Source organism: Camelina sativa, chromosome 16 (genome assembly GCF_030686135.1).
Source record: "Camelina sativa cultivar CO46 ecotype springtype chromosome 16, ASM3068613v1".
NCBI lineage: Eukaryota > Viridiplantae > Streptophyta > Magnoliopsida > Brassicales > Brassicaceae > Camelina > Camelina sativa.
The window spans coordinates 7,556,729-7,569,111 of record NC_141895.1 but is presented as its reverse complement, the minus strand read 5'-3'; the positions used below and the strand labels follow the sequence as shown (position 1 = coordinate 7,569,111).

The window sequence follows — 12,383 nt, the reverse complement described above, 5'->3', positions numbered from 1 at the left end:
GAAATGTCCAAGGCATACGACAGAGTTGAATGGGATTTCCTTGAGAAAATCTTTCTCCGAATGGGTTTCCATAGTCAGTGGGTTCACTGGATAATGATATGTGTACGGTCTGTAAGTTACTGAGTGTTAATCAATGGGAGTGCCTTTGGTTATATTAAGCCTGAGAGGGGGATCAGACAAGGCAATCCTTTATCGCCTTTTTTATTCATATTATGTGCAGAGGCCCTTATTCACGTGATGGAAAGGAGGAAAACACAAGGGAGACTAACTGGTTTCAGTTTCAACGAAGTATGTCCGAGTATTCAGCATTTACTATTTGCTGATGATAGCTTGCTCATCTGTAGAGCAACAAAGGAAGAGTGTGAGGAGGTTTTGAATTGTTTACACCTGTATGGTAAGGCATCTGGCCAGAAGATAAACTTTGAAAAATCTGCGATTACCTTTGGTAGCAAAACTCCGGATACTGTAAAAGTTTTGATCAAACAGACATTAGGGATCTCAGCGGAGGGTGGTACGGGGTCCTATCTGGGTTTACCGGAGTGTTTCAGTGGTTCAAAGCAAGCCCTATTAGCCTTTATTGGCGATAAGCTCAAAAAGAGATTACAGGGATGGCATTCTAAATCATTGTCCCTAGGTGGTAAAGAGATTCTGCTTAAGTCTATTGCAATGGCGTTACCGGTCTATGCTATGTCTTGCTTTAGACTTAGCAAGCATCTTTGTCGGAAGATCACAAGCTCCATGTGCGAGTACTGGTGGAGTAATTGCCAGGGAAAGACGAAGATAGCTTGGGTTGCTTGGTCTAAGTTATGTAAGCCAAAAAGTGAGGGTGGTTTGGGTTTTAAAGATTTAGCTGATTTTAACCAGGCCTTGCTTGCTAAGCAGGCATGGCAAATCATGAATAATCCGGAGTCTTTTGTATCTCGATTCTACAAGAGTAGATATTTCAGGAAATCGTCCATTTTGGAGTGTGGTACGAGGTCGCGGCCTTCTTATGCATGGAGGAGTATTATACATGGACGGAATTTACTAAAGCAAGGACTAATGAAGATAATTGGGAATGGTAGGGATACCTATGTCTGGACAGAGAAGTGGTTGTTTGAGAAAACCCTAGAGCTCCCTATCGTAGGCAAACTATCTTTACGGTGAATTTGCGGGTTGCTGATTTGCGGTCTTCAATTGATGGTCAGTGGGACATAGATAAGATTCATACTCTGTTCCCCCCGGATGATGCTAAACAGATTCTGGCAATGGACGTTGCGGAAACAAAGATGGATCGATTCATTTGGCCGTATACTCCCTTGGTGCCTATACTGTTAAGAGTGGATATTGGTTACTCAGAACCTTGCCTACAATATATGAAACTCCTTCAGAGGAGCTGGTGAGGATAAATGCTTTGAAAGCACAGGTTTGGTCTTTGAAGACGGTGCCAAAAATTAAAACATTCCTGTGGAGAATGTTGTCTGGGGCTCTTGCGGTATCTGAGAGGCTTGCATCAAGAGGAGTAATGCTGGATACGAGGTGTATGGTGTGTGGCAGTACTGAGGAGACGATATGCCACATGATGAATATATGTCCTGTAGCTCGACAAATTTATGCGCTGTCAAATATTCCAGTTCCTCCTGACGGTTTCTCTGAGCATGATGTGGTGAAGAATTGGTCCTTTTTGGTGAGTTTGATACAGGATGGAGAATACCCGGAGGAGATACGCAGGGTGTTACCGTGGTTGTTATGGGGTATATGGAAATGGAGGAACAACTTTGTTTTTCAGGGCAAGCAAATGGATATTCAAGAGATGGTGACCAAAGCTTTTATGGAATCATCCGAATGGTTAGCTGCTCAAGAGAGTATTGGGTTATGCACCAAGGATTGGGAGGGAAAGAAAGTAAGTATTGAGGTAAGGTGGAGGCGGCCACTATTAGGTGTTGTGAAATGTAATATTGTTGCGTCCTGGCGAAATACCTCAACAATGGTTGGTGGGCGTGGATTGCGAGGGATAGCCAGGGCCAAGTTCTATATCATGCTAGAAGTGCGCTTCAGATTGCTGAGACGAGAATTTTAGCAAATCTGCGATGCATTTTGTGGTCTTTGGAAGCTTTACAGATTTTACATGTGACAAGGGTGGAAGTCGCTTTGGAGAGTGCAACAGCGGTTTCTGCGATTAATAAACCGAGTGAGTGGCCGAGATATGCCGTCGTATTGCGGGACATTCACACGATCTTAGCAACATTCACATATTGGGAATGTCATCATGTGGTTGGGTCAGCAAATAAAGTGGCAGTAGCTATTGCGAGGAGTGTCACAGGAGATGGTAGATGGCAGTCGTATCTATCACTTGGAGGCCCATCTTGGTTCAATGATCAAGTGAGGGTAGATATGGTCTCGTAGGATGGTTGATTTATGAAAGGAACATAAGCGTGATGGAGGCAAGTGGTGTGAGTCTCTTGGCTTCTGCTTTGGTTTGTTTGCTGTCTTTTCACTTGGAGAGTCGATTGACTTTATTATCAGGTGGCTTTGTTTTTATTTCTTTCGATTTTAAGTTCTTATGTACTCTGTTGGATTCTAAGTTTCTATCAGATGACAAAAAAAAAAAAAAAAATAGGCGTATAGATTACAATTTTTTAAAAAAATCTGTTTGCATTTAAAAGTTAAAAAAAAAAAAACACACAAAATTATTTTGGAGACACCTTTTCAATTGTCTCGTGAAATTTTTTATTATTATTTTGGACTTAAACCATGAGACCTTCGATTGGTGAGAGTTTACTTACTTCAACCTAGCAAGTCCTCGCAACAAACCAGAAGAAGTTATGGAGTGATATTACAATGTTTGAAAAATTGAATGACACCATTGGGTAACGATGGTGGTTTGAGTGTCTTTCGATCTGACTACTAAATGCCAAATTTCAACTGAAACTGATAATGAAAATGTTACTGATTACTGAATTCAAGGTTGAACGTTTGACGAAGTTCTAAGGACATAAGAAAATGATTTTTCTTATCTTATATTCTTAGTTTTGGCATCCTTAAATTGAAGCATTGCATCCTATTGTGAGGTTTGGTGTTTTGTGCTCGGTGCTCCTCTATCTTATACAAATTATTCTTAATCGTTATCGAGAAACATCTTTCAATTTTTTTTTTTTTTTGATGCTCGTTTTCTCCTCAACAGTCTTTAACGTATATAAAAGCTACAAAATTAAATGAATGCGAATACACAAATTTATGCACAAACAATTAGACCAATACCAAAATTTGGTGATACAAACTTCTAAATGGTACAGCCTCCCACATCAGGATTACAAAGTGGTCTTGACCATTGGTTCATTTTGTACCACGTTCACAGATTCACTTACTCTATTTTAACTTGAACAGATTTAGCCGATGAGAATGTTTTTGATGATACCAAAAAAGATTGTGTTAATTTATGTATATTAAGCATCCACATTTGTTTATGTATTACGCTTTCACATTTGTAAATATATATTATATGGATATGGATATTTTTTAACGATGGTAGGATTATCAAAAAAAAAAAAAAAAAATTCCAACGTTAATGATATTTTTTTCAATATTTATGAAAAAAAGAAAAAAACCACTTAATAATTTTAAACATTTATGTAATTTGAAATTTTTTGTTAAATGCTTACGTGCTTATGTGTTAAGTTATATGACCCGTCTTCGCCCTTTCTCTCCCCGACGAAGACACAAGCACACAAAAGAAAAAATCAAATGCTAGCTTAGCACCGTCGCCACCGAATTCGAAATTCCGGTAACCCAATCGCCGGAAAAATCCACCGCACCTGGCTACCGATATTGGTTCTCGTCGGATCTAGCTGCTTCCTTTCTTCGTCCAGATCTCGTACTCTATTCTACCTCTCGATTCGCTGTGGAAGTTACGATGGAGGCGATCGATGAGTTGTCTCAGCTTTCGGATTCGATGAGACAAGCGGCGTCGCTGCTCGCTGACGAAGATCCCGATGAGACCTCTTCTTCTAGACGGCCGGCTACTAATCTCAACGTCGTTGCCCTAGGGAATGTGGTGGGTTTCCTCTCGCTTTACCTGTTTCTTCCATGTGGTTGTATTTGGTGTTTGTGTGTTAGTTTTATGCTGTGATCGAGTGTAGATTTTGGTTGCCATATCGTGGATCTTGCGGATCTCGATGAGGTTTGTATGATTGTTCCCGTAACCTAGGAGTTTGGTAGGATGTGTTCTTCGTTCGTAGCTTGATTTGTTGTGTTTCTCTCTATAAGGGATTGTTTGGTTCTATGAGATTAAACCTGGGAGGTATTGCTTTAGAAGAGAAGGTTGATGTGTTTGGTATTTGAAACTATGAGAAATCTATTTTAGAAAGTGTATGTGAACTTCTTATTAGATCGTTGTTGTACTTGTCTGTTGGAAGACAGAAGAATAGATTGCTCTGTGCTTGTGATTGGAACTTGTAAGCCTTGGAAAAGAACACTTCTTATGCTTAGAATGAAGTTATTTCACTTTTCTTGGTGGATCAGGGAGCTGGAAAGTCTGCAGTTCTGAATAGCTTAATTGGACATCCAGTTCTGGTAAGTTGTGTATTGAGTGTGCGGAAATTTGTGTATATCACTACTGGCTGATACATTCTATTAAAGTAACCACTTTCTGTTGTGCCTATCTGCTACAATTACTATGGATAGCCGACGGGTGAGAATGGTGCTACACGGGCTCCTATAATCATTGACTTGAGTAGGGAAGAATCACTGAGCAGCAAGGCAATAATTTTACAAATTGACAATAAAAATCAACAAGTTTCTGCAAGTAAGGCTCCTCATGTGCACATATGCAATTTAGTAATGATTTTACTTCTGCGTGTAAGATACAATGCATTAGATTAATGTTTGACTAAATATTCTGTTTGTTTTGAATGTGTGTGTTATAGGTGCCCTAAGACATTCTCTACAAGATAGGCTTAGCAAAGGCGCCTCAGGAAGGGGTCGTGATGAAATATACCTAAAACTTCGTACCAGCACAGGTAAGCCCTTTCTTACTTGCACAATCATAAATGTGAATCCTATCTATTGGAACACCATATTATCAAAGCCTAAGTCGGGTAATGCCCCCTACATCAGTGAACAGATCAGCTGTAATAAGTTTTTACCACTGAGTCTAATGCACATTAGTGCTTCAGCTTCTTTTGGTTAGAATCTGATGCTACGGTGTGGTAATTGGATTATATATTTGAATGAAGCTCCAACATAAGTATCCTCCTTGGAACATGAATAAACACATTATTTGTTTTCTTACTGCTTTCTGCAATCATCATAACATATTTGTGCCCTTTTAACTGCAGCTCCACCCCTGAAATTGATTGATTTGCCTGGACTGGACCAGCGAATTGTAGACGATTCTATGGTAAGATTAGGAACTCCTTGATACCTTCGTCATCCCCCCAGTCCATCTGTCAACTATGGAGATTTTCAACATTTTTTTTTCCAGCATTCTGGCTGTAGGGCAACATCGATTCATTATCATCTTGTAATTTGTTTCTTTCCTCTCTTTTCAAGATTGGTGAACATGCGCAGCACAACGATGCCGTATTACTGGTTGTTGTGCCTGCTAGCCAGGCATCCGAAATTTCGTCATCTCGAGCCCTGAAGACCGCAAAGGAGTATGATCCAGAGAGTGAGTATATAGACACTTTCATTATATAGACCCTTCATTATACTTCTCAACTACTGTGGTGACCTTACTATATTTGGATTAAACCATTGGATATGAATTTTACATATACTATAACAGTAAAAAGTGACATCACTCCCTATATATAGGTACTAGGACAGTAGGAATTATCAGCAAAATTGATCAGGCAGCAGAGAACCCAAAATCCCTTGCAGCAGTTCAGGCTCTTCTTTCAAATCAAGGACCTCCTAAAACAACTGATATTCCATGGGTTGCACTTATTGGCCAATCTGTCTCAATTGCATCAGCACAGTCTGGAGGCAGTGAGAACTCTTTGGAAACTGCTTGGCGTGCTGAGAGTGAAAGTCTTAAATCTATTTTGACTGGTGCTCCACAAAGCAAACTTGGCAGAATTGCCCTGGTGGATACCCTTGCTAGCCAGATTCGTAGCAGAATGAAGCTAAGGCTTCCAAATATATTAACTGGGTATTTCCTTTCTCCATATGTTTGCTTTAATATGTCATAATTGCAAATGAAAAATTGATTGTTTGTTTGCCTGCCTACTTCTAGGTACTGGTACTTTAGGGAAGACTTATAATTTGCTCCATGAAAGCCAATTTGTTTTGTTTCTTTCGAAGTCATTCTTTAGGCTTAGTTAGCTAGGCTTTCTAGCTTCCATCATCATTAGCGCACTTTTCATGAGATATTTTAAAAAGCTTTGTCCTTGTGTCTTTTCTTAAGCAGCATATACTGGGACCAGGTAAATGCTTAGTTTGGGAAAAGGAAAACATTAATATCTTTAACGGATTTAATAGATGAAAATATACCTTAAAGTCAAGAATTTTACCTTTATGTTGAATTTGCAAGGGAAAGGAACAGTGTTTAACAAATTGAAATAAACCAAATAGCAAAATCTTCAAAGGAAGAGAAAGCTAATCTGAACATGGATAGGTGCCAGTTTTATCCTCCATCATTACCAAGTTCAGAAAATCTGAACTCTTGCTTGCGTGGTCTTTGGTCAATGCTCATCCTCTGTTTAGCTGATATGTTTCCTTTCTCTCCCAAAATGTGATGGCTGTCTTTTGTTTAGTTTTCTGGATGATTATTCAGGGAAATGATTGTGTTTCTTATGAAAATCCTGAACTAATTCCTTTCTTGCACGGACAGACTCCAGGGTAAGTCTCAAATAGTGCAGGACGAATTAGCAAGGCTTGGTGAACAACTGGTTAGCAGTGCTGAAGGCACAAGGGCAATAGCTTTGGAGCTTTGTCGAGAGTTTGAGGACAAATTTCTTCTTCACTTGGCTGGTGGTGAAGTGAGTATTTTCCGTCATACTTCCTTTTCATTTTCTAGCTGTAATGGGACGTGTGGTGCTGTTTTAATGTAGTCAGTTAAGAAGTTTATGAAGATTATCTTATATCATTTTGGATGTATGTCATATGTTTCACTGGAAAAGTTTTTGAATTGCATACCTTGTCGTTGTGCCTTTCATGTGGACTTCGATGAATTTTGTTCTCTAACTAAAGTTTGTTTCAGGGAAGTGGTTGGAAAGTTGTTGCAAGTTTTGAAGGCAATTTCCCCAACCGTATCAAGCAGCTTCCACTGGATAGACATTTTGACTTGAACAATGTCAAAAGGGTGGGTTTTTAAATATTCTTGACCCCAATTTTATGAACAAGTAAAAGTCTTAGACTGGATTTTGACAGATTGATTTGCCAAATGTTTCAGATCGTGTTAGAGGCAGATGGTTATCAACCTTATCTTATATCTCCAGAAAAAGGGTTGAGATCGTTAATAAAGACTGTTCTTGAGTTGGCTAAAGACCCAGCACGACTATGTGTTGATGAGGTGTGTCCATGTTAGTGTTTACAGCTTATCTGTTGTTGGCTCCCTCTTATTTTAGCTGCTTAGGATTAGAATTCAGAAATTTAGTATATAGTGAAACATTTGCTATGGCTTGTCACACATTGTCTGTTAGACACATGTCACGGTGATATTTGAATTCTCCTGATCTAGTCTTATTAAAGTCCTACTCAACCTTACTATAAATATTGTCACGGTTCATTTTTATTCTGAAGTTATTCCAACCTGGTGCCTTACTGTCTCATTTATTACTGAGCTAATGTGGTTTGAACTTTTCATTAGGTTCACCGAGTGCTTGTTGACATAGTTTCAGCTTCCGCGAATGCCACACCTGGTCTTGGGAGATATCCTCCTTTTAAGAGAGAGGTAATAATGTTTTTTCACTGCTCATTCAGTAGCATTTTTCATTTTCATAATAGCTGTTCCTTTTCTTAATTTACCGTTAACCAGGTTGTAGCTATAGCAAGTGCCGCACTTGATGGATTCAAGAGTGAAGCTAAGAAGATGGTAGTTGCACTAGTTGATATGGAGCGTGCGTTTGTACCTCCTCAGCACTTCATCCGCCTCGTACAAAGAAGGTAACATCAGCTGCCCTCTTTGCCTTCTGGCTGTCATTTCGAGTGGCGTTATCATACTCAAAATTATAGATCTTTGTCTTAATTTCCCTGTCTTTTAATGTATAACAGTTTTAAACATATTTAAATGGATCTACTTTTGTGAGTGTCCAGCTAATTTTTTTATGTTTGCCTGTGAAATGAACATTTATGTTTTAAAATGCTTTCATTAGAGTCACAAATTTGACCATTTAAATAGTTCCGTAACTGCAGCATTTGTCGCACAGGTCATGCTCATGATATATACAATATACATGTTAGAAGTTCTTTTGTGAATGCATATCTCACTATTCGTTTCACTTTTTTGCTGTACGGTACTGTCTTTATCAGAATGGAAAGGCAACGTCGTGAGGATGAGCTAAAAGGTCGTTCCTCTAAAAAGGGACAAGATGCAGAGCAGTCGCTCTTAAACAGGGTATGCTTTTATCTCAGATTCAATCTGGATTTACGAGCAAAACTGGATAGTGCTTTCTACGTTTTATTTATGAAAAGCACATAATGTACAATTCTTGTTTCTGCTCGCAATTCAGGCAACTAGTCCTCAGCCTGATGGCCCATCAACTGGTGGCAGCTTAAAATCATTAAGAGACAAATTAATGCCGCAAGATAAAGATAAAGATAAAGATAAAGAGACTCCGGAGGTGTCTGGTCTGAAGACTGCTGGACCTGAGGGGGAGATAACAGCAGGTTCTTTTTGCTACTATCCATTTTCCTTGAATTGCATGCTTTTACTGTTTTTTAGGATTATCTGATATTCTGACAGTTCAATTGCGTGATTTCCTCTTCGTTTCTATCTCCTTTCTGTCATTAAGCATTGAACTGGTGTAGGATCAGCTTTTCATTATATTATTGTCCAATTTTGTGATCTCCTTTTTCTTGTCTGCCACTTGAGCCTTTACTATGGTGTAGGATTGGTTTTCGTGGTGTTAGTTTGTTATAAAAACCAACTTTCAAGGTCTTCAACATTAAATTGTACTCTGTGGTGCAGGGTACTTAATGAAGAAAAGTGCAAAGACAAATGGATGGGGTAGGCGATGGTTTGTTCTGAATGAAAAAACTGGAAAGGTTAGTGTTTATCACAAATATTCTTCAGGAGTTCATCCATATATTAAAAGAGAAAGCTCTGTGCCCTCATATTGTAACTGTAATGCTAGCACTATACTTTCCCTTACAATTTTGTTTTCTTTTTCAAGATATTTTTATAATTGTTATTGATGTGATCTGCCATTGCATTTACCTTTCTCCAGCTTGGTTATACGAAAAAGCAAGAAGAACGAAACTTCCGCGGCACTGTAACTTTGGAGGTATCATTCTCTTGAAAAACTTACTTTTTTGTTGGTCGTTAAAGATGTAACTGAAATTAAGAGTGATGATAGGCTTTCATATATATGTTGCTCTTCCACCTGGTCCTTTGAGTCTTCCACCTGGTCCTTTGAGTCTTCCACCTGGTCCTTTGAGCAGACTGATGATTACTTTCAATTGTGAAGTCTACACCGCAAACAATTTATTACCATTTACTGCTAATGAGAAAATCTGGATGCTCCATGTTCCATAAATAATATTTAGCCTTTTCCAGTTTTATTTAGGTACACTATTCAACTTTTTGTCTCATAAAACTCTGTTAAACTGCTCAGGAATGCAGTATCGAAGAAATTTCTGATGATGAAGGAGAAAAATCAAAGAGCTCCAAAGATAAGAAATCAAATGGTCCTGATTCAAAAGGACCAGGCCTTGTATTTAAGATAACCTGCCGGGTTCCATATAAGACTGTACTTAAAGGTATGTCAAGCAATAATAATAAATTAACGGCTTGACCCTCTTTATGCTCCTTTATATGAGCAAATCCTCAAAAGCCCTTATATGTTGCAGCTCACAATGCGCTGATTCTCAAGGCTGAGAGCATGGTTGATAAGAATGAATGGATTAATAAGCTGCAAAAGGTTATCCAGGCCCGAGGAGGCCAAGTGGCTGGCGCTTCCATGAGACAAAGTCTTTCAGAAGGTTCACTTGTAAGTCACACGAGGAAACTATATGCTTATCCCATGATTTTCCCCATTCTTTTAAAAATTCCCCATTCTTTTAAAAATTTTCGCAAAATATGTGTTAGCTGATCTTAATCTAGTACCATTAGCTTGATGATAAAGTGTTTGTTATAAAAACTGATATCTTTGTGTCGTACTTGATGGGTTAAGATTTTGTTATAATACTTAAACGTTGAAGATAGCTTTGTTTAGGCATGCAAGTGTGTTTCCTGGAGTGTTGATCAATTAGTTTTTTTTTGTTGTCTGATTTTTTTTTCCCTTTTTAGGATAAGATGGTTAAGAAACCAGTTGACCCGGAAGAGGAATTGCGGTGGATGTCCCAAGAAGTACGGGGTTACGTTGAAGCTGTTCTCAACAGTCTAGCTGCCAATGTTCCAAAGGTAGGAAACTATTCAGTTTTTCTTGTGAATCTTTAATTTCCCATGTCCATCTCGTTCTTTAATACTTGATCATATTAAGAAAACCGTGGCTACATACAACAGGCTGTTGTTCTTTGTCAAGTAGAGAAATCAAAGGAAGACATGCTGAATCAGCTTTACAGTTCTATCAGGTTTCTTCACATCCTTTCCAAATGAATGTATTACTGTATACTCCTGTGGTGTGGTGCTTATTTGTCCCTCGTTTCCTTTAAATTGATCTGCAGCGCAATTGGTAATGAGAGGATTGAATCCTTGATTCAAGAGGATCAGAATGTTAAAAGACGAAGAGACCGTTACCAGAAGCAGTCCTCTCTTCTTTCAAAGCTCACAAGACAGCTTAGCATTCACGATAATAGAGCAGCTGCTGCTTCAAGCTGGTCTGACAATAGTGGCACGGGTATATATATATACTCCCACTCATCTACCATTTCAATATTGTGCTAATATGCATGGAAGTGACTCGTTTTTGTGGTCGTCTTTATTTGCTCTTTTTATTGCAGAAAGTAGCCCAAGAACCAATGGCGGGGCTTCAGGAGAGGACTGGATGAATGCGTTTAACGCAGCTGCTAGTGGACCTGACTCATTGAAAAGATATGGATCTGGCGGCCATAGCCGTCGCTACAGTGATCCAGCACAGAACGGTGAGGATTCTTCTGGATCTGGTGGCAGCTCCCGTCGCACCACGCCAAACAGGCTCCCACCAGCACCGCCACAGTCTGGATCATCTTACAGGTATTAGAAACCTGTTTGATTTTCCAGGATTGTTATTGAAGGAACCATAAAACACAGTTCATTCTTTTTTTGCCCTTGTGGATTGGTCCCCGTTTCGTGGACTATTTTTCTTATTTCCTTCACTAGTTAAAGCAAAAAATAACAGAATGATAATATGATGATGATGTACTTGCGTGTGTTTGTAGATAGATATTTGTTAGAGACACATATGGTCATATGCTTTTTTTATTTTTTTTTATTTAAGATGTTACTTCTGTTTTAGTAGCATCTAAATCTTTGGAAAAATGAAAGTTGAAAAATGTTTCCATTTAGACCAAGCTTATGTATCTCTCTCTCTCCATAGAGTGTCTATCAATTAAAACACTTAATCGCCCACCCAACCACAAATTGAAATGACTAAACGAATAAACTATTTTTTCATATTCAAAACGAAATCGACGACCATTATCAAGTTTATCATTCCACTGTGGAAGAGGATTAAATCGTATTCTTCTGTAAGAAATAAAACTCTTTGCAACAAATAAAAAATGCTTCAATACATGGTCAATTGGTCATCCAGATAATGTGAATAATATGATTACCCTAGCGTAGTCCGTTGGTTAAAACCCTAAATATCAGATATTGATGTTCTGAAATCATATCCCACAAAGTGAAGTGGTTCATACATAAAACGTTGAGTCTCGGAACACACTTATCTGTGCTTGGCGTTTATGGAAAAAAAAAAAAAAAAAGATTAGAGAGATGAGTACTCAAATCGTCACAGGATAAATCCTTGAGACACGATATGTGTTAGTTGTGTGGGTTACCTTGCGGCTCAGGCCAGACATGGAGATTGTTCTCAGGGCCGTAACAGATGAAACCAACAGAGTTGCAACGGAGAACAAGAGAGCTCTGTGGCTTTCTTCTTAAACCCAGGAAATACCCGCTTGAAATATCCCTTCTTCCACTTCAAAACATCTTCATCGAAGGACTTGTTTGGTGATTTCTCTCGAGGAACCATATTGGCATTCAAAAAAAGAAAAGAAAACGTGTAGATTAATCAACCACAGTTTTTTTTTAATCCGTCGAA

At 38.7% G+C, this 12,383-nt stretch overlaps 1 protein-coding gene across 1 annotated transcript; it reads left to right on the top strand.

The window, feature by feature from the left end:
• Positions 1-3,595: 3,595 nt before the first annotated feature.
• On the top strand, positions 3,596-11,631 carry LOC104753479 (dynamin-2B). Its single transcript, XM_087493317.1, has 22 exons — positions 3,596-4,033; positions 4,501-4,551; positions 4,663-4,783; positions 4,905-4,997; positions 5,316-5,377; positions 5,530-5,647; positions 5,794-6,130; positions 6,812-6,959; positions 7,181-7,282; positions 7,373-7,492; positions 7,790-7,873; positions 7,958-8,085; positions 8,452-8,536; positions 8,652-8,808; positions 9,110-9,186; positions 9,369-9,425; positions 9,756-9,900; positions 9,991-10,130; positions 10,430-10,543; positions 10,646-10,713; positions 10,807-10,979; positions 11,083-11,631. The coding sequence occupies exons 1-22, from the start codon at positions 3,893-3,895 to the stop codon at positions 11,319-11,321; spliced, it is 2,760 nt and encodes a 919-aa protein (XP_087349443.1). The 5' UTR covers positions 3,596-3,892; the 3' UTR covers positions 11,322-11,631.
• The last annotated feature ends 752 nt before the right edge of the window (positions 11,632-12,383 follow it).

Bases quoted from the DNA above. Each gene is read 5' to 3' on its own strand.
- LOC104753479 (XM_087493317.1), top strand. From the start codon at position 3,893: ATGGAGGCGATCGATGAGTTGTCTCAGCTTTCGGATTCGATGAGACAA. The intron at 6,131-6,811 runs GTATTTCCTTTC...TTGCACGGACAG, and splicing joins CTTCCAAATATATTAACTGG to ACTCCAGGGTAAGTCTCAAA. The intron at 7,283-7,372 runs GTGGGTTTTTAA...CAAATGTTTCAG, and splicing joins ACTTGAACAATGTCAAAAGG to ATCGTGTTAGAGGCAGATGG.